The sequence below is a fragment of the Cherax quadricarinatus genome, chromosome 4 (genome assembly GCF_038502225.1).
Source record: "Cherax quadricarinatus isolate ZL_2023a chromosome 4, ASM3850222v1, whole genome shotgun sequence".
Taxonomy (NCBI): Eukaryota; Metazoa; Arthropoda; class Malacostraca; order Decapoda; family Parastacidae; genus Cherax; species Cherax quadricarinatus.
In genome coordinates, this window is record NC_091295.1 from 1,846,511 (window position 1) to 1,869,484 (window position 22,974).

The 22,974-nt window shown below is 44.5% G+C and overlaps 1 protein-coding gene across 2 annotated transcripts in view; it reads right to left on the reverse strand.

Moving 5' to 3' along the window:
- The window catches only part of LOC128689663 (uncharacterized), a 179,857-nt gene that overhangs the window by 55,747 nt on the left and 101,136 nt on the right, over positions 1-22,974 (reverse strand). For both annotated transcript variants that reach the window (XM_070093973.1, XM_070093971.1), the window contains exons 8-9: positions 7,553-9,990; positions 3,135-3,313 (exon numbers count right to left, since the gene is read on the reverse strand). In XM_070093973.1, coding sequence (XP_069950074.1) covers positions 3,135-3,313; positions 7,553-9,990 — 2,617 coding nt within the window. The remainder of the gene's footprint in view (positions 1-3,134; positions 3,314-7,552; positions 9,991-22,974) is intronic.

Genomic DNA, 22,974 nt, shown 5'->3' on the forward strand with positions numbered 1-22,974 from the left:
AAACTTCACGGCTCTATATCTCGGTAAGTACCGATGGCAAATTTTTTTTTTTTTGGACTAAAACACTCAGAAAAATAATCTTAACATTTTCATAAGAAAAAATAATTTTTTTTTTTTTGAATATTTGGCGACATAGAATGACAGTTTCAGAGAGGGGCCTGAAACAGTCAAAGGGTTAAAGGCTCCCCATTTTCATTTACCCCTGGCACCACAAATTTACCTACTACTCCATCCACAACATTTTTGCCCACTTTAGCATTGAAATCCCCAACCACCATTACTCTCACACTTGGCTCAAAACTCCCCACGCATTCACTCAACATTTCCCAGCCTTTCTCTCTCGTCTACACTTCTCTCTTCTCCAGGTGCATATATGCTTACTATAACCCAGTTTTCACATCCAACCTTTATTTTACTCCACATAATCCTTGAATTAATACATTTATAGTCCCTCTTTTCCTGCCATAACTTATCCTTCAACATTATTGCTACTCCTCCTTTATCACTATTTGAAACCCCTGACCTAATCCCATTTATTCCTCTCCACTGAAACTCTCCCACCCCCTTCAGCTTTGTTTCACTTAAAAGCCAGGACATCCAGCTTCTCATCATAACATCCACAATCATCTCTTTCTTATCATTCGCACAACATCCACGCACATTCAGACTTCCCACTTTGACAATTTTCTTTTTCTTATTCTTTTTAGTAATTATTACAGGAAAATGGGTTACTAGCCCATTGCTCCCGACATTTTAGTTGACTTTTACAACACGCATGGCTTATGGAGGAAAGATTCTTATTCCACTTCCCCAAGGATATTAAAGGAAAAGTAATAAGACCAAGAACTATTAAGATAAAATCAAAGAAAACTCAGATGAGTGTGTATAAATAAACATGTACATGTATGTGTAGTGAGACCTAAATGTAAGTAGAAGTAGCAAGACGTACCTGTAATCTTGCATATTTATGAGACAGACAAAAGACACCAGCAATCCTACCATCATATAAAACAATTACAGGCTTTCATTTCACACTTACTTTGCAGGACAGTAGTACCCCCCTGGGAAATGTACTGATAAAATTAATTCCAAGAATGCTGTCATACTGAACACAGGTTGAAAGTTATGGATTTACTCTCTGGAAAGACAGAGTTAGAGATATACAGTAAATACAAAGCTCAAAATACATGACCACGATAAGACTCTTAAGTAATGAACTTAAGTTGTACCGATTTGACTTAAAATGAAGACAGGAAGGCAATGATTCGAACTAGAATTGAGGCTGAGTGAAACAAAGTAGCATGTGCCATAACTGAGGTGAGAACTTTGTGTAGCTTTAAAACTGAAGTGAACAAGTAAATCAATGAGAGTACATGGTTTGGTATGTGGAGAACCTGCCTAGCACGTGCCAGTAGACCTACTGTAGCAATGGTTGTAAGTGGACCTGCCTAGCATGTGCCAGTAGACCTAGTGTAGTGTTGGTTGTGAGTGGACCTGCCTAGCACGTGCCAGTAGACCTACTGCAGCAATGGTTGTAAGTGGACCTGCCTAGCACGTGCCAGTAGACCTACTGTAGCAATGGTTGTAAGTGGACCTGCCTAGCACGTGCCAGTAGACCTACTGTAGCAATGGTTGTAAGTGGACCTGCCTAGCATGTGCCAGTAGACCTACTGTAGCAATGGTTGTAAGTGGACCTGCCTAGCATGTGCCAGTAGACCTACTGTAGCAATGGTTGTAAGTGGACCTGCCTAGCATGTGCCAGTAGACCTACTGTAGCAATGGTTGTAAGTGGACCTGCTTAGCATGTGCCAGTAGACCTACTGTAGCACTGGTTGTAAGTGGACCTGCCTAGCACGTGCCAGTAGACCTACTGTAGCAATGGTTGTAAGTGGACCTGCCTAGCACGGGCCAGTAGACCTACTGTAGCAATGGTTGTAAGTGGACCTGCCTAGCATGTGCCAGTAGACCTAGTGTAGTGTTGGTTGTGAGTGGACCTGCCTAGCACATGCCAGTAGACCTACTGTAGTATTGGTTGTGAGTGGACCTGCCTAGCACGTGCCAGTAGACCTACTGTAGCAATGGTTGTAAGTGGACCTGCCTAGCACGTGCCAGTAGACCTACTGTAGCAATGGTTGTAAGTGGACCTGCCTAGCACGTGCCAGTAGACCTACTGTAGCAATGGTTGTAAGTGGACCTGCCTAGCATGTGCCAGTAGACCTAGTGTAGTGTTGGTTGTGAGTGGACCTGCCTAGCACATGCCAGTAGACCTACTGTAGTATTTGTTGTGAGTGGACCTGCCTAGCACGTGCCAGAAGACCTACTGTAGCAATGGTTGTAAGTGGACCTGCCTAGCATGTGCCAGTAGACCTAGTGTAGTGTTGGTTGTGAGTGGACCTGCCTAGCACATGCCAGTAGACCTACTGTAGTAATGGTTGTGAGTGGACCTGCCTAGCACGTGCCAGTAGACCTACTGTAGCAATGGTTGTAAGTGGACCTGCTTAGCATGTGCCAGTAGACCTAGTGTAGTGTTGGTTGTGAGTGGACCTGCCTAGCACATGCCAGTAGACCTACTGTAGTATTGGTTGTGAGTGGACCTGCCTAGCACGTGCCAGTAGACCTACTGTAGCATTGGTTGTGAGTGGACCTGCCTAGCATGTGCCAGTAGACCTAGTGTAGTGTTGGTTGTGAGTGGACCTGCCTAGCACGTGCCAGTAGACCTACTGTAGCACTGGTTGTGAGTGGGACCTGCCTAGCATGGGTCAGTAGACCTACTGTAGCACTGGTTGAGTGGGACCTGCCTAGCATGGGTCAGTAGACCTACTGTAGCATTGGTTGTGAGTGGACCTGCCTAGCATGGGTCAGTAGACCTACTGTAGCATTGGTTGAGTGGACCTGCCTAGCATGTGCCAGCAGGCCTACTGTAGCACTGGTTGTGAGTGGGACCTGCCTAGTATGTGCCAGTAGACCTAGTGTAGTGTTGGTTGTGAGTGGGACCTGCCTAGCATGGGTCAGCAGACTTACTGTGGTGCTCCTTTATTCTAATATTCTTGTTATAACATTATGATCATGGACAAAAAGTGAGAGTTAACAATGATGAACAGGTAGTGTGGCTAACAGTAGTTGCTACAACTTACCTTTAGGTACGGTGATCTGTTGGACAGAGACGCCCTGCTTGGCTAGAGCTTCAACAGGGAAGGTCGGCTGAGCACGAGATAAGATATTAGGTCGGTGGATCATTCCTCCCTCCAGACGGTGACCCATCTCTGCCTGTAGCGGCCTCACTGTACCCACAGGTTTGGCATACACCACTCCGCTGTAACATGTTACTCTTTATTATACTGTCATGAAGAATATAAAGGCAGACTCATCAAGATTACACTACTGAACACCTGCTTCAAGGCTGAGGGATTGACTAGCTAATCTTCACCCTTTTCAGTCTGTTGTTTTTGTCTCTGCATTGTATTGATAAACCCACTGGTTGGTAAAACATCTACATAACAAAAATACCCAGTTGTTTCGGGCATCTAATTCTTTAAGAAAAAATTCATAATACAGTGGACCCTCGACCAGCGATGGCATCGATTAACGATAAATCTGACTAGCAATACATTTTATCGCAAAAATTTTGCCTCGATTAGCGCTAAAAAACTTGACCAACACTATTCGTTCCGTCTGAGACGCGTCCACTTCTGGCCAGTGTTTACAAGCCAGCCAGCCACCGCAGTCGCTTCCAAGCATACAATCGGAACATTTCATATTATCACAGCCTTTTTAGTGATTGCACCTGCAAAATAAGTCACCATGGGCCCCAAGAAAGCTTCTAGTGCCAACCCTACAGCAAAAAGGGTGAGAATTACTATGGATATGAAGAAAGAGATCATTGCTAAGTATGAAAGTGGAGTGCATGTCTCCGAGCTGGCCAGGCTGTACACAAAACCCCAATCAACCATCGCTACTATTGTGGCCAAGAAAACGGCAATCAAGGAAGTTGTTCTTGCCAAAGGTGCAACTATGTTTTCGAAACTGAGATCGCAAGTGATAGAAGATGTTGAGAGACTGTTATTGGTATGGATAAACGAAAAACAGATAGCAGGAGATAGCATCTCTCAAGCGATCGATCATATGTGAAAAGGCTAGGAAGTTGCATGACGATTTAATTAGAAAAATGCCAGCAACTAGTGGTGATGTGAGTGAATTTAAGGCCAGCAAAGGTTGGTTTGAGAGATTTAAGAATCGTAGTGGCATACATAGTGTGATAAGGCATGGTGAGGCTGCCAGTTTGGACCAAAAAGCAGCTGAAAAATATGTGCAGGAATTCAAGGAGTACATAGACAGTGAAGGACTGAAACCTGAACAAATGTTTAATGGTGACACTGACAATGTTGTGAAACACTTTAGGAATGTCATAAAGGAACGGGAGGTACAGGCCTCTATGGGCAGATATGTTGTGTGACAGAGGTCCAGTGACTCTCAAGCTGGTCCTAGTGGCATTAAAAGAAGAAGGGAAGTAACCCCGAAAAAGGACTTGCCACCTCAAGTCCTAATGGAAGGGGATTCCCCTTCTAAACACTAAGACCATCAACACACTCCCCTCTTCCCATCCCATCAATCATCACCAGATCTTCAATAAAGGTAAGTGTCATGTAACTGTGCATGTCTTCTTCAGTTTGTGTGTATTAAAATTAATATTTCATGTGTTAAATTTTTTTTTTTCAATACTTTTGGGTGTCTTGCACGGATTAATTTGATTTCCATTATTTCTTATGGGGAAAATTAACTTGACTAACGATTATTCTGACTAACGATGAGCTCTCAGGAACGGATTAATAGCGTTAGTCGAGGGTCCACTGTATAGTGATTGTAGCATCACCTCAGTGCAGGTTGTCTATTATACTGTCATGTTATCATTATTATAGTCCTGAAAAAGTGCTAGGTCAAGCTCGTACAGCAGCACCTGCAGAGTGGCTAGTTATCAGGTATCCATGGACAGGTCATACAGCAGCACCTGCAGAGTGGCTAGTTATCAGGTATCCATGGAGAGGTCATACAGCAGCACCTGAGGAGTGGCTAGTTATCAGGTATCCATGGACAGGTCATACAGCAGCATCTGCAGGTGGCTAGTTATCAGGTATCCATGGACAGGTCATACAGCAGCACCTGAGGAGTGGCTAGTTATCAGGTATCCATGGACAGGTCATACAGCAGCACCTAAGTGGCTAGTTATGAGGTATCCATGGACAGGTCATACAGCAGCACCTGAGGAGTGGCTAGTTATCAGGTATCCATGGACAGGTCATACAGCAGCACCTGAGTGGCTAGTTATCAGGTATCCATGGACAGGTCATACAGCAGCACCTGAGGAGTGGCTAGTTATCAGGTATCCATGGACAGGAAAAGACTCCTGCAACTACAGCCATGTGTACGTAACCTCTGCTCAATTTTGAATGGACTTGTCAGCAGATGGGTCTATGAAAGATGAGGTGAATCATAGAATTGATGAGGGAAAAAGAGTGAGTGGTGCACTTAGGAGTCTGTGGAGACAAAGAACTTTGTCCTTGGAGGCAAAGAGGGGAATGTATGAGAGTATAGTTTTACCAACGCTCTTATATGGGTGTGAAGCGTGGGTGATGAATGTTGCAGCGAGGAGAAGGCTGGAGGCAGTGGAGATGTCATGTCTGAGGGCAATGTGTGGTGTGAATATAATGCAGAGAATTCGTAGTTTGGAAGTTAGGAGGAGGTGCGGGATTACCAAAACTGTTGTCCAGAGGGCTGAGGAAGGGTTGTTGAGGTGGTTCGGACATGTAGAGAGAATGGAGCGAAACAGAATGACTTCAAGAGTGTATCAGTCTGTAGTGGAAGGAAGGCGGGGTAGGGGTCGGCCTAGGAAGGGTTGGAGGGAGGGGGTAAAGGAGGTTTTGTGTGCGAGGGGCTTGGACTTCCAGCAGGCATGCGTGAGCGTGTTTGATAGGAGTGAATGGAGACAAATGGTTTTTAATACTTGACGTGCTGTTGGAGTGTGAGCAAAGTAACATTTATGAAGGGATTCAGGGAAACCGGCAGGCCGGACTTGAGTCCTGGAGATGGGAAGTACAGTGCCTGCACTCTGAAGGAGGGGTGTTAATGTTGCAGTTTAAAAACTGTAGTGTAAAGCACCCTTCTGGCAAGACAGTGATGGAGTGAATGATGGTGAAAGTTTTTCTTTTTCGGGCCACCCTGCCTTGGTGGGAATCGGCCGGTGTGATAATAAAATAAAATAAATAAAAATAAAAATTTTTCTGAATGGTTTGCTTGCAGTAAGCTGACAAAGGTTATTGTAAGAAGGTTCCAGGTTTGAACACAGGTGTGTCTTACAAGCTTGCAGTAAGGTGACAAAGGTTGTTGCAAGAAGCTTCCATGTTTGAACACAGGTGTGTCTTACAAGCTTGCAGTAAGGTGACAAAGGTTGTTGTAAGAAGCTTCCATGTTTGAACACAGGTGTGTCTTACAAGCTTGCAGTAAGCTGACAAAGCTTGCCATTACTGCTTCAGTGTTTAGGTGCCAACTGCTCAATTTTAAGGTGTATTATTTTCAGACAAGTAACTCAAGTATACCAACCTCTTCTGAATGACCTCAGTCTTAATGGTTGATATGTCTTATGGACATAATGTGTCTTGTGGACATAAGGACATGTGTCTTGTGGACATGTGTATTATGGACATGTCTTATGGACATAATGTGTCTTATGGACATAATGCTGCTCCATAAGTTCAAACTTCATACATGCAAAGTTAACAATTTCCAAGCATAGTTAATGAACGTGTAATCGATGGATTTCGAGCACTATGAAGAGAATGCTTCATCTGATCAGCTTCAAACCTTGTGCTGCTGGACTTCACCCACTCAAAGCTTCACATTGTATAATTTGTCAAGTTTTATTAAACAAACTGGTTTCCACAGTAACTGGGGAATTTCTCTTCTGATCAGCTTCAAACTTTAACTTTCAGAGCATCTTACAAGTTTGACTTTATGTTGGGCTGTGTTTATGCCAATTTGCAAAGGAATTATTATTAGTATAATGGTACCTCGAGTTTTGAATTTATTTCATTCCAGAATGCTGTTCGAGTGCTGATACCAAACGAATTTGTCCCTATAAGGAATAATGTAAATTAGATTAGTTCATTTCAGACCCCCAAAAATACACTTACAAACGCACTTACACAAATACACTTACGTAATTGTTAGAGTTGGGAGCAGTTCGAAACTCGGGATACCCCTGTACATTCTTATACTATAAAACAAGTGCTAAACCCATATGGGTTATACCGCACCCAACTCAGACAACTTGCTCTTATAACCTGACTTAAAAGTGACTTAATGTTACATTTAATTATAATTTTTAAATCTTTCCACTAATTATTATATTCAAGGTGAAGCACTAAACCCATAAGGGTCATACAGTACTTGGGGAATGGAAGACAATCAGGTCTGATTCAAGGAAAAGGATGGATAAGTTCAATTTCTTGGATCAAGAGCCCTTGAAGGTAGGAATTACCAAAGTAAAGCGTCAACTCACCCGATCTTGGTGCCCATGACCACTTGCTGTCCTTGTTGATTCTTAGGGTAGAATGCAGCATATGATGGCCGACTGTAACTGATGTTTGCTTGTTTCTCCAGCTCGTAAGATCTTTTGGCTAATCGTTTCTCCGCCCTAGAGAGCTTCTTGTCCTTGCGGTCAACGAGTAAACTCTCGTGCTTGAAGGGTGGTTTGGTGAAGAGAGCGCCGTGTTTGAGCACCACTTCCTGCAAGATCACGTCTTTGTACTTTTCCGCTCTGTCTGTCATGTCCACTGGCTCGGGGTCACTCTCATTTTCCACCAGGAGATTGCTGATTTCCTTGGATGATAAGTGAGCATCAGGATTCATCTCATCCACAATGCGGTCTGCGATGCCCTGCTTGTTAACCTGTCGGTCATATATACGTTTTTCCAGAGAATTATCCGTCACAAGACGGTATATGTGGCACTCCTTTTTCTGACCATAGCGGTAGACTCGACACACAGCCTGAGTGTCGTGGCACGGGTTGAACGACGCATCAAACACAACCACTCTGTTGGCGCCCACTAAATTAATACCTAAACTTCCAGCTCTCGTAGATACCAAAAATAGTCTGATGTTAGGGTTTAAATTAAATTCATTAATTAATTTCTCTCTCTCCTGGGCAGACGTGCTGCCGTCAAGTCTGAAATACGATCGGTTTCTGAGCCACCCTTCGTAGGTGCCAGGAATGTATGACCTCTGCAGGAACTCCTCCAGTAGGGTGAGAGTGAAAAGTGACTGTGAAAACACCAGCAGGCGGTCACCTAGTCTCGCACACCCTTCCAGAATCTGGAAAAATACCTGGAACTTGGCTGAGTTAGTGAGCAAGCCAGGTATGTAGTCCTTGAACAACCCTTCCGTCCACTCCAGAGTCATCTCATCTTTCTTGGGATCTTCTTTCTTCTCATCCTTCTTATCCTCCGAATTTTCTTCTTCTTCTCCTTCCTTGCCATCTTCCTTCACAGCAGTTTTGGGGTCTGTTTCCTCACTTGGTTCTTTGGCTTTCTCCTCTGTTGTTGGAGTGGGGGTTGAGGGTGCAGCAGGTGTGGCAGGTGTGGCTGGTGTGGCTGGAGTGGCAGGTGTGGTGGGTGTAGCAGGGCTGTGTTCACTGGCTGCTCCATTAGGGTACATTGACTGATTCCCTTGTGGGTTATTTCCAGGCTGACCGAGTGGTTGACTGGATGGAGTTGGAACTCCAAGTGACTGCCCTGGTGAATTTGACAGTCCCAGGAGTCCTCTTGAAGAATTTGAAACTCCCAATGACTGCTCTGAAGAATTCTGGACTGACATTGATTGTCCTGATGAATTTTGAACTGACATTGGCTGCCCAGAAGAATTTTGAACTGACATTGATTGTCCTGATGGATTCTGAACTGACATTGACTGCCCTGATGGATTTTGGACTGACATTGACTGCCCTGATGGGTTTTGGACTGACATTGACTGCCCTGACGGGTTTTGAACTGACATTGGTTGTCCTGTGGGATTAGAAACTCCCATTGACTGCTCAGTAGGATTGGGAATTCCCATAGACTGCCCATGATTAGCTAATCCCATAGGTTGTCCCGAGGCATTTGTAACTCCCATAGATTGATCAGATTGGTTGGGTATTCCCATTGACTGTCCTGTTGGAGAGATTCCTAAAGATTGGGCAGCATGATTGGAGAGACCTAAAGACTGTCCTGAATGATTATGTATTCCAAGCGACTGTCCGGACGAGTTTGAAAGACCCATAGATTGTCGTGTAGGACTCAAGAGCCCCATCGGCTGATTGGAAAGATTAGAGAGCCCCATACCCATGGGAGAATTGTGCATACTGGGCGTTGGCGAGGGATAACCTGGCAGCGACTGACTGACTGGGGTATTATGTTGTGGGTACTGCGGAACGTAAGGGTTATTATATGGGGGGTAGGCTCTGGGATCATTGGCACCGTAGCCCTGGTTGTACCAGGGATAGGGCATCTGCATGCCATAACCTTGGTGGATGTTGTGGGCACTCATGCCATAGTTAGCCAGGCTAGCCTGGTTGTCCCGGAGCTGACCCATGCTATGGTGCATCATGGGAGGACCCATGGGGTCTTGGAACCCCATGTTGGGTTGTTGCAGACTCATTGTACTTTGGTGATTCATGTTCATCTGAGACATGGGAGGTTGTGGTGACACCATGTTGCTTTGGTGTGCCATGCCCAGCCCTGAGCTACTCAACTGCTGCTGCAAACCCCTATTCATCTGCCCACTTGATGCCCAGCTGGGCATGGGATGTGAGGGAATGTTGAGTAACGACTGGTTGGGCGTACATATTGAAGATACTCGACGAGACTTAGATTTGCCCTCAACTTCATCCAAATCTAAATCAAAGTCTTCATTGATTTTCTTTTGAACAAAGTTGTAGAGCACATCTGGGTGGTTCCATATCTGAAAAAAAAAATACCATCATTTATATTATCATTACATAAAGAAATTACTATTGAACGAGTGAAGGTGAATGAGTTTCCTTGTTTGACTTGCTTCACCTTCCTGGTAAATATTTATGCAAATACTGAATACATATCCCCACCACCTTCCCTTCAGAGTGCAGGCATTGTACTACCCACCACCACCCCTCCTTCAGAGTGCAGGCACTATACAATCCTCCACCACCCCTCCTTCAGAGTGCAGACACTGTACTATCCTCCACCACCCCTCTTTCAGAATGCAAGCACTGTACTATCCTCCACCACCCCTCCTTCAGAATGCAGGCACTGTACTACCCACCACCACCCCTCCTTCAGAGTGCAGGCACTATACTATCCTCCACCACCCCTCCTTCAGAGTGCAGACACTGTACTACCCACCACCACCCCTCCTTCAGCGTGCAGGCACTTACTATCCTCCACCACCCCTCCTTCAGAGTGCAGGCACTGTGTTACCCACCACCACCCCTCCTTCAGAGTGCAGGCACCGTGCTACCCACCACCACTCCTCCTTCAGAGTGCAGGCACTGTACTACCCACCACCACCCCTCCTTCAGAATGCAGGCACTGTACTACCCACCATTACCCCTCCTTCAGAGTACAGGCACTCTGAAGGAGGGGTAACATGAAGTGACAAACATGAGACTGACATTCAGAAGCCTCAAGAAAAAGCCATTCATGACACTATACACAACAGCTGTCACAGCTAGCTTGGGGTATGCAGCACCGTTATGGAACCCAGAGTTCTCAGGGCTAGCTTGGGGTATGCAGCACTGGTATGGACCCCACAGCTGTCACGGCTAGCTTGGGGTATGCAGCACCAGTATGGACCCCACAGCTGTCACGGCTAGCTTGGGGTATGCAGCACCAGTATGGACCCCACAGCTGTCACGGCTAGCTTGGGGTATGCAGCACCAGTATGGAACCAACAGCTGTCATGGCTAGCTTGGGGTATGCAGCACCAGTATGTAACCCACAGCTGTCACAGCTAGCTTGGGGTATGCAGCACCAGTATGGAACCCACATGCTGTTGGGGTATGCATGGCTAGCTAGCTTGGGGTATGCAGCACCAGTATGGAACCCACAGCTGTCACAGCTAGCTTGGGGTATGCAGCACCAGTATGGAACCCACAGCTGTCACAGCTAGCTTGGGGTATGCAGCACCAGCATGGAACCCACAGCTGTCACGGCTAGCTTGGGGTATGCAGCACCAGTATGGAACCCACAGCTGTCACAGCTAGCTTGAGGTATGCAGCACCAGTATGGAACCCACAGCTGTCACAGCTAGCTTGGGGTATGCAGCACCAGTATGGAACCCACAGCTGTCACAGCTAGCTTGGGCTATGCAGCACCGTTATGGAACCCAGAGTTCTCAGGGCTAGCTTGGGGTATGCAGCACTGGTATGGACCCCACAGCTATCAGGGCTAGTTTGGGGTATGCAGCACTGGTATGGAACCCTACATCTAATAAAGAAGGTTAAAAAGCTGGAGGATGCAAAGGTTAGCAAGGAGATTAGTCCCAGAGCTAAGAGGTACGAGCTATGAGGATAGGCTAAAGGAGCTACACCTGATGGCATTAGAGGTCAGAAGGATGAGGGATGACAACAGGATTATGTGTCAGCATAGTTGCTGATCCCTGAGTTATATAGCATAGCATATTAGTATCATCCATGTGCTTTAGATAGGAGATCCCTTGTAGGCCTGTGACCTTGTGTGACGTCACGGGATGCGCATGTGTACGCTCGTACCTCTGCCCCGGCCTCACTTGGCGTAGACAGGCAAGGCACTGGGCTCCAGTTCCCATCATCTCAGTCTGACAATATATTGTAACCATCCAACAAGTGTGTCTACCTTCAACCCTCGATATCTCCATTTAAGAACCCCTACATTAAATGGTGGCAACGGAGGGCCTGTAATTCTGACGATTACAGCGATTTCTGGAGATAAACATCTTGTGACTAGGCCTACCGAGAAGGTTAACGCCAGCCAGCTACCTCAAGTCAGCTACTCTCCCAAGCTCCTACCAGCTTCTACACCATCCACTGGTCAGCTCTTTGTATTAGTGTTTATCTGCTTATTTGCATCACTCCCGAGGGGTTGACCCGAGTTTGCAAAATAAGCCATCCAATTATTTTGCCTGCCAAGCCAGCTTTCCACCCCTGCTGTGCTCATCGTCAGAAGTTATCAAGCTATTCTGTGTGAAGGGTTAAGATAAGCCAGCTAGCAACTAACCCAGGTGTCTTACCCCAGTACTCAAGTAAGCCACGTGAGTAGTCTTCATCGCTTGTAATTCAAGCTCCAAGTCATCCTGAGTGCTCTTTTTTCATCCTTGTGGTGCTGTAGTATTTCGTGGGTTTGTTTTAAGCCAGTCGGCTTAGAATTATCTTCGCGGCAGTGTGGCTGTCCTCAGTGGGGCTTACGCCATTCAACCCATAGACCCAGCCACCCACGACCACGTGTGTCGCACCATTGCCGGTCTTAGCCCTGTTATACCCACAAACCCAACTACACACCACACGGCCTCAGACGCCTCACTCAGCCATTATCCACTCACCTAACTTCTTCAGTGTTTTGGTAAACTACTAAGGGTTGTAGCACCATATTTTAAGGACCACATAGGGGGTCAAGAGCTAGTGTGTGTTTTCACGCCACCATTAAAAGCCTCCTGTGTGTGTCTCTCGTCGATGTAAGCGCAATTCTACGATCACGTGTGCAGAGGACAGCAGCAAGACGACATAAACAATCCTCTACTCTCCATTACCATCAACCTCATTCTTCACCAAGTCGTTATAGCGATAATATTTTTTTTTTCATAGAGACATTTGCGAGTGTTGAGACATTTCTTTTGTGTTCCCAGTGATTTTTCTCTTAGTGACATTCAGTGACTCTTGATCAGACTCAGTGTTTATCATGTACTGATTGCAATATTCTTTTTTTCTCTTCTTAATTCAGTGTTAATTTTTGTGCTACTATTTCATGTCTGTTGTGTTGTGTTTCTTTTTTTTATATACTTGAATTAAGTACCTTAGTGTTTTTCCTTTGTTGTGTGTGCAACATATGAGCAGTATAGAATTTGTTTCCACTTCAGAATCACCTTGTGTTCTCAGTATTCCAGTGAAGTATTTCAGTAAATTTTTCACCTCATATTCTGCATCACAACTCAGTGTTGTCTGTTATATTTTTTTTTTCTTCCCAGCTTTTGTGTATTTTTATTTTGTTTCCTGTGTGTTGAACATTCTTGTGTTCATATTCTTTCATTTAGCCAGTGTCTAATTTGTCTTATTTCCACAGACAATTGTGCCATTATTTTGTGCAAGCAAGAAATCATTTTTACAAAATTTTTCAAACATCAAGTCTGGATCTGGATCTGATGACCAGAGCTTTGGTAAGATGGGTAAGGAAGAAGGATGGGTAAGGATGGAAATATTGGAAAAGGGTGGGAGGGGGGGGAGAGGTAGGATATAAAAGGTAAGTGGCCCAACCACTTTGGTGCAATTTAAAAAGTGTATGTGAATTGATAAGATATTCTTTAAGGGGTATAATACTAACCCATCAGAGTCACATAGATATAATAGGTATATAACTACATGACTCTGAATTGGTAGTAATTATACAAATTGCAATTGCTTTTTTTTTTTTTTTTTTTCTTTTTTTTTTTTTTTTCGCGATTGCACAACGGATACTTATACTTCAAGAAAGGCAATGATTTTCTGGCCCGTTTATAATTTCGTGACAATAGCTTCTTAATGGTGGTGTCCAACAATAGTCAATAGCATAATTTTACATTAGAAAGTTATTTAAGATGTCTCCCTAATTGGGGGCGATGATTTTCAATATACATAGAAGGGTTCTGGTTGTAACCAATCTTCTTCATCAGGTAAGTTGCTCAAAATCATGGGTCGAGGGTAATCATCTTTATGAATAAAACGACGAACCCTCTGTGGGAGAGTCATTCTTTGAGTCCTGTGGGGTGGAGTATTAATGGTGTAATCACATCAAGTTTCATTGCAAAAAATTCTAGTATTGTGTTTATGTTGATGTGTTGTGTTCTGCATCACTGTAAGTGTTGTGTTCTGCATCACTGTAAGTGTTGTGTTCTGCATCACTGTAAGTGTTGTGTTCTGCATCACTGTAAGTGTTGTGTTCTGCATCACTGTAAGTGTTGTGTTCTGCATCACTGTAAGTGTTGTGTTCTGCATCACTGTAAGTGTTGTGTTCTGCATCACTGTAAGTGTTGTGTTCTGCATCACTGTAAGTGTTGTGTTCTGCATCACTGTAAGTGTTGTGTTCTGCATCACTGTAAGTGTTGTGTTCTGCATCACTGTAAGTGTTGTGTTCTGCATCACTGTAAGTGTTGTGTTCTGCATCACTGTAAGTGTTGTGTTCTGCATCACTGTAAGTGTTGTGTTCTGCATCACTGTAAGTGTTGTGTTCTGCATCACTGTAAGTGTTGTGTTCTGCATCACTATAAGTGTTGTGTTCTGCATCACTGTAAGTGTTGTGTTCTGCATCACTGTAAGTGTTGTGTTCTGCATCACTGTAAGTGTTGTGTTCTGCATCACTGTAAGTGTTGTGTTCTGCATCACTGTAAGTGTTGTGTTCTGCATCACTGTAAGTGTTGTGTTCTGCATCACTGTAAGTGTTGTGTTCTGCATCACTGTAAGTGTTGTGTTCTGCATCACTGTAAGTGTTGTGTTCTGCATCACTGTAAGTGTTGTGTTCTGCATCACTGTATATTCTTTCATTTAGCCAGTGTTTAATTTGTCTTATTTCCACAGACAATAGTGCCATTATTTTGTGCATCATTTTTACTTTTTCACACCAAGTTTCATTGCAAGTTCTAGTTGTGTTCTGCATCACTGTAAGTGTTGTGTTCTGCATCACTGTAAGTGTTGTGTTCTGCATCACTGTAAGTGTTGTGTTCTGCATCACTGTAAGTGTTGTGTTCTGCATCACTGTAAGTGTTGTGTTCTGCATCACTGTAAGTGTTCAAACTTTTTGTTCTGTGTTTTAGCACCTATTATTTTTTCATGTTTTATTGAACAAATTCACTCTTAGTGCAATTTTTAAGTTCTTCTTTTAGAGTAAATTGTTCTTTTGTTTGTTAGGTGTTGTTTGAGTGCAGTTAAGAGTTAAAGTGTTCATTCCTTGATATATTTCTTTTCTTGTGTGTGTAATAATTTTTATTATTACACATTGACTCATTTTGCTATAATTCTTGTGCAAATATTGTGTTGCAGTTTCTTATGCTCTGTTCTGTGCATAATATTTTATTCTTTGTATGCCATTTTATTCCTTTTTTAGTGAATTGTTTTTGCTCAGTTTTCTTAATTGTGCACAAGATTTATTGAGTCCATTTTAATATTTTTTCTTTTTGATTGATTTATCATTTTGTTGTGTATTTCCCTGTTGCATTGAAAGTAAAGACAACTCACTGTGCCATTCATTCAATTTAAAGTAAAAGTTGAACAAATCAGTTTTGAGTAAAGTACAAGTTCTCTTGATTTTCAAAGTGTTGTTCATTAAGTTGATTATTTTTCTTGTGTGAGTTCTTTGCTTACTGTGTAACCTGTCAACTTTTAATTACTTATGCAGAATAGTTAAGCATTTTTTTTCCCCATTTAAGTCCACTGTGTTGTGTGTTCCTCAGTTACCATTTTCTTTTGTTTCTCTAAAGTCTTGTTTTACATTTTGCAAATATGTCTCAAGTTTTCTCAAGCGATGCCTCAGCACATGCTGCTAGTACAACCATTAATGCATCAGCCCAAAATTCGAGTAACTCCTTATCAAACGATAGACATACTCAGACTTCTAGCCTGCGTAATTTCAGTCGTGATCCGTATGATGCTATGCCATTGTTCAATGGTGACCCAGACAACCTTGAAGGTTGGTTTACTGCAGTTAGAGCCAGAGCTAATGCTTCAGTTGATGGTCTTCCATCTGAGAGTTGTTTAGTAAGTATCGGAAAGGAGAGTCTAGCCCGTTCTCCAGCAGCCTCAAATGTATTTAACTTAATTCGTATGAAGGACTTCCAAGATCTAACCAGGTGGCAAGATTATGAACAGTTAATTCGCAATTATCTTGAACCGGTGCGAGAAACCGATCCGTTCGTTGTTCTCAAAGAATTAGTTTGCACAGCTCTGAGACCAGAAGAGTCATTAGATGAGTTTGCTCTTCGTCTTAATAACCTAATGTCCTCATTTGTTAAAGCAGGTCAAAATTCCAGGTACCTTAAAGATAACGATAAACCAGCCCTTGATGGGTTTGCCAAATTAGCTGCATTTGGAGTTATTAAACAACTAATGCCACCGACATCTAGGTATGTGTACAATTCAAGTCCGCTAGATGCTACTATGGGACCGCTTGCAGCTCTAATCCATGTACGAAATTTGTGTCCCGAGGGAACCTTCCCTTATCGTAAGTCTATACCAAACACCTTGTCCAATCCTGTACCTCCTCTAGTTTGTGCTACTACCAAAACTCCCAACCTTAATCACTCGCGTCCATCATCCAAAGCAAGTGTTAAGAGCCATCATTCCCGTAGCACCCGTAGTACGTACAGTACCCACAGTCAAAGAGTTTGCTACAATTGTGGTTACCATGGCCATATTGCTATTAATTGTCATGACAGTCACCCTAAGAAGTGTCGTACTGATGATGAGTACCAGTCAGATCTTCCCTACTGTACTTATCATAGAATACATGGACATGACACATCTGACTGCAATGCTCTCTACAACCTTCAGTACTCTAGGTCTTTCCGTGGCCGTTTCAACCGCAGAACCCGTAGAGGAAACAGACATCGTGGTTCTCAAAATAACCAGAACCAGGCTCATTCTTCCAATTCGGGGGAATTCGAGTGCACCAGTCAAACCGTCCCATGGTGACTGTAGGTGATAATGAGCACCATCCCCGTTCACAATTCCTTTGAAGCCTTAAGCACTCTCGAGAATGACAATCCTGCTGATGATGTTGCTTCACACGTCTCTGACGTAGAGGAATTTGGGGATGAAGTAGAAAATGCCTTCTCTGATGACAACTCACCTTTCTGTTTGCATATAACTCCTAACGTAACGATTGGTCCATTAGTACAAGCTTCTGTCCATAATGCGCCCGTTCATGTGTTCATGGACTCTGGTGCGCAAGTTAATATCATTAGGTCTAGCTTGTTTAAAGAGAAGCAGTTACGCCGTGTCCTCCTCGTTGAACCAACTACTGTAACCTCCCTTAGTGGAGTAGCTGGTTCTCTTCTGCGAGTCCGAGGTCAGACTTTGCTCACCTTTACTATCCAAGGAAGAGACTTTACTGCTGCTTTTCTTGCTGTCGACCAGATTACTTTCCCTGGTGACCTTCTGCTGGGATTTGCTTCCATGCGAGACTTACGCATTGTGCTCGACCCGTACCGATGGCATGCCCAAATTGACGACTTGATCGTTCCATTCTGGGGTTACCAGCTTGGATCAGAAATCTGTCATACTGCTGCAGAGTATGATGTACACATTAAGTCCTTACAAGCCAATGCATTCTCCAGTACCGTACCCAAGCGGTCAGGCACTGGTAATTCCGTCACTCCCATCTGTGTTCCACCTATACCTTCAGACTTGCAGGATAGTGTTCCGTTGCCTCAAGTGTCCGAGGACACTCAGACTGCCTTGAGTGCACAACCTATCCCTGCAATGACTGCTAGTTCGAGTAGTAGTTTCTCCACAGGGGATGCCTTGTCAGAAAACGATTACTTGAAACTAGTAATGCCATCTCTTGTTGATGTCACATGCCGTCTGCAGAAAGACGTCTCTGTTGCGGCTAGTGCTCTCACTAGAGTGTCTGTTGTTGTTCCTAATGTTCCAGAAGGTGATAACGTCCTAGTTGACAGTGATTCCTGCAAGGTCAAAGGTTTATTTGTTGAACCTTCCTTACATATTGTAAGAGGCAGTAAGATCCATTTACTCCTTGCTAACACTTTGGGTCACAGTGTTCGTCTCAGAGCAAATATCAACCTCCTTGACCTAGTTCACTATCCTTACCCTGTTCAAGTACAGGATGACGTGCCACCTGACCAGTGGGTCGATGCTATTTCAACAGTGGAGACCTTATCCACTCCGCTGGATCAATCTATCCCACCAGTTGAGGAGAAAGACTTAGCTCCCACTGATTTCCCAGACGAAGTCAAGCGTTTGTTGACTCTGTTGAACAAACGTCGTAAAGCCATTGCCTTACCAGGTGAGAAGATGGGTATAACGAACTTATTGTCCCATCGTATTCCACTTGAACCTGGTACTAGACCTATTTATATACCTGTGTACAGAATGCCTCATTCCCAAGTTGCTGTCGCAGAGGAACTGATCAATCAAATGCTCAATGATGGAGTTATTGCACCTAGCAATTCACCCTGGAATGCGCCCTTGATCCTAGTGCCTAAGAAGGATGGCACTTGGCGCCCGGTGATTGCTTTAGGAAGTTAAATGCAAAAACCATTCCAGACTCCTGAACATTGGTAAAAATCGAACATTTCCGCTACTTTGAGCTCAGTTTCAAGGTCGTTTTCATCGTCAAAGTAATGAAAATCATCTCTATTTCTGTAATATGTTTTCTATTTTATCTCCTAAGACCATGAAAACGCAAATACATCGATAAATACTATATGAAAATACACCTCAAAGTCTGCGTTTTAATCCAAAAACTCGATCAGTTTTTTTTTTCTCATTACGCACTGTGTGCTACAGGATTTTTTTTACGTGGTGCACACTGACCACACAGACCCATTCTCTCACATGTGGGCCTACCAGCTTTCTTCCGCTTGATTTGAAGCCGCTAGAATTATTGAGTATATATATACGTCTGAAACACTGGCTCGTAAGACGTATATATACGACCAAAACAGTCAAAGGGTTAAGAACAGGTATGACTGGGGTCATGCAGCTAGGAGAGGAAACCCAGCAACAACCAGCAGAGAGGTGGGACCTGAATAAACCAAGCCCATAACAGTCTCAGACCATCTTCGTATTTAGACACAGTCAAATATGAAGATGGTCAGTACTGAGTTAGGTTACCATTGAAATTAAACAAATCATATCTGCCTAGCAATTATCGCATGGATTTCAGACAAATGAAACCACAAATTCATGGCCTCAGGAAGAATCCAGAGCTCTTGATGTGTATTACAAAATCATACAACAACTGGACAACAATTTCATTGGGGAAGTCAAAGACAAGCTGAAGAAAGAAGCTCATTATCTCTTGCACTCTGAGGTCAGGAACATTCTGAAACAACTCCTTCTGTGGAGAAAGTTTCCAGGGAGGTGGGTATCAGCCCTTTCAGCCCTCTCAACCCTTTCAGAAGGGGCAAGCGTTGCTTCTGCATGATCAACAATTTAATTGGAAGCAGATGGTGTACCAGCATGTGTCATAATCACGCCACTCCTTGCAAGAGACCAGTGTCACAACCATAGGTTGGGATAATGAAAGAAAAGAGCTCTCTTTACTTAACTGGAAAATTAAGGAAAATCCTGCACCCACTTTAATTACAAGTAGAAGCTACTTGTACTCAATCTACAGAACAAATGGAGTTCTAGCAAAATTATAACGGGTTTGTTTGGTAGTCCTGAAAGCGGGTGGTTAATGATAAACTTCGGAGGCTTCTTACTTTATTGAAAGGTCGTGGTGGATACACAGGCTTGTGTGTTGTGCCCATGGCCCGGGCTGGGCCATCCCACGAGAGAGAGCTACTAGTAGGCCTTGTGTCTTCCTGCTAGGCTGCTGTGAGAGTGAGAGCGTGGCAAGGGCCGGCAGGCTGGCGTGCCCACCGAGAGGCCTGGCTACAGAGGGCAACACTTGAGTGGCGCGAAATATGAACTAAGCTGGCAGACAGCATGGGCTGTCTGTGCAGACAGTACAGGCTGTCTACATACGCTCGGCCACCTACCGCGCGTCGTCCCGACGCGACGATACTGGTGGTAAAAGGAACTCGGTCTCTCTCTCGTAGGAACAGGGCACAGAACACAAAATAAAAACATATATATACATATGGACATGGAAAAAAAAACTTCCTACAGGGAGGGAAGAAAAAAACCATGTGGGGTGTGCTAAACATCGTGGTCAAAGGCAGTGAGCATCGATGGGCATCACTGCACGCCTTCCTGCGTCTAGACAGATACTGCAACACGGGAGACATCGCTGCTGCTGAGCTGTGACGTAACAGGGTACGGTCTCCCCTGGAACAGTGAAGCAGTCATCGTAGGAGTTGCTGCAGGTTTCACTCAACCTGCGGCACGACATGCTGGTGCCCTCGAGTGAGGCGTCGACAAAACTCAGCAACTGGGCAGGACTTCTGGCAAGCGACTCAGGAGGACACTTCTCGACTGGTACTGTCGCTGGGCTGTCACTGCCGGTGAGCGTGGAGCGAGTTGTAGAGCGAGTCGTGGCAAAGACGACTGGGCGAAACATCTGGGAGTCGTAACATCATACACCAGACTGCAGTGAGCGAGCTAGCAGTCAAAGTGACATCATCTTTGTGCAGGCTGCTCACTGAAGCTTTTGACATGAGGCTGACACAGCGCCTGCCGACAGTGGCTAACTGCGGCTTGGCTTGTGTCATCTCTCCACAGTTGGAGTTATAGCAGAGGTTAGTCTAAGCGTCCCCAGACTTGTTTCTCTACATATAACTGCACTCTGACGGTCTGGAGGTGAAGTGAAACAAATCTCAATGGGAATTGTAGCAGGTAAGATTCTGCAGAACATCACGAGTGACGAGCATAAAAGCTTTCTGTACAAGAGGGCTCGGTCACTCGGGGGCTGACTGACATCAGCTGTCAAACGTACTGGTCACACGGGTGACTTAGCACAGTGGTGCTACTCAGGTCTGGCTCAGACCTCACTGGACACACGGAAACTTTACACACCTGCGGTACATGCGGTACAACATGGCTTAAACTAGCAAATGATGTTTTTCTGTGCACAAAACTGACACTAAGACATATACTAAAATGTGAGAACACTGACTGAGAGGAATTAATTAACACGACATATATCTTCTCTCAGTCTTCTCGACAATACTGAAATAATTACAGAACACTCGATGGTGACATCATGTGATGTCAGGCGTGATGTCGCAAGGTGATGTCAGCAGCACTGTGACGTCAGCAGACATCTCGAGGTGACGTCAGGCAGACATCGTGACGTCATGAAGTCGGGCAGCATCGTGGGTAACGTCAATGTGATGCGGGCAGCAGACCACAGCATGTGGCCTGGGACATCTGGTAACTCACATTGCACGTAGATCCATGTGATATCGTCCACACCCAACGTGGCGTAGTGATCTACGTGGCATGCTGATCCACGTAGCTTCGAATGGCCTTGGGCACTTGGATACACAGTTTTGGCAATGAATTCACACAGAAAACAGCAGAAAACACAGCAGAGGGAGTGGGCAGTGGTGAGTGGTGTATGGTAGTGTGGTGGTGTGGATGAGTGTATGGCAAGGGAGCATCTGGCCATTCCTCCTCCTCCCACCCACAAACACAGGGAAACATACTAGACGCAGAAATCACCACGAAACTCACCTCTGGCTTACTGAAACAGCTGTACTGAGCTGAACAACAACAGCAACATACAAGTGACACTGAACACCTGACTTGAGAAACAGTGTGGGACGCTGTAGCGTGGGGTCAATTACAATTCTCGGAGAATTTCAGCAAATTTCGGCCTGGATCCTGCTTGTACCTGTGTCTGGATGCTCAAACGTGCAGACACGACATCAGGATAACTTGTTGAGAGACGGATGCTTCTTGTGTAGAGTGATGAAGATGACTTCATACCTCTCCTTCCTCTCTCTGGGCAAACACACTGCTGCGACCACCGCTTTCCACCATTTATAACGAGTTTGTTTGGTAGTATGGTAGCGGGGTGTGAATGATAAACGTCTTCGGAGGCTTCTTACTTTATTGTTAAGTCGTGGTGGGTACACAGGCTTGTGTGTTGTGCTCATGGCCCAGGAGGGCCATCCCACGAGAGAGAGCTACTAGTAGGCCTTGTGTCTTCCTGCTAGGCTGCTGTGTGACTGAGAGCGTGGCAAGGGCTGGCAGGCTGGCGTGCCCACCGAGAGGCCTGGCTACAGAGGGCAACACTTGAGTGGTGTGAAATATGAACTAAGCTGGCAGACAGCATGGGCTGTCTGTGCAGACAGTACAGGCTGTCTACAAATAGCTAAGAGTTTGGTTGACTGGAACAATGGAATTGGCCAAAAATAGGGCCAAAAGCGGGCAAAATCAGCGATGTGTAAATATCGCCGAGACCGCTAACTTCACGATAACATAATTCCGTAAGTTTTCCATCAAATTTCTTACTTTTGGTGTCATTACCATGCAAGTTTTTGAGCAGGGGTCTCGAAACTGAAAGGGTTAAAATCCCTATACATAGAAGTTAAAAAAGAAATGGTAGGAGTCAATGTGCCTCTCAGGATGTGGAATACTATTTCAAATAAATTACAGGAAATCATAAAACTGTACCTCCATAAAGTTGACATTTCTGACTGTAACAATATGTTGGAACTCATCTGGAATACACAGGAAGACACTTCAAGCCCCGAAGAATGAAACAATAAAATATGCAGTAAACTTATCAAATGTAGTTTACTGTTGGTGGTATTAAATGCTTTGATTCTTTAGGATATGTCTCACCAATCACTACAAACGGGCCGAAGAAAGCTTCTAGTGCCAGCTCTTTGCTAAAGAGAGTGAGAAACACTATAGAATTCAAGAAAAAGTTTGTAGAAAGATACGAAAGTGGTGGTGGTAGTGATGGTGGTACACCAGCCAGGGTACTTCCCCACATACCAGCCAGGGTACTTCCCCCACACACCAGCCAGGGTACTTCCCCACATACCAGCCAGGGTACTTCCCCACACACCAGCCAGGATACTTCCCCATATACCAGCCAGGGTACTTCCCCC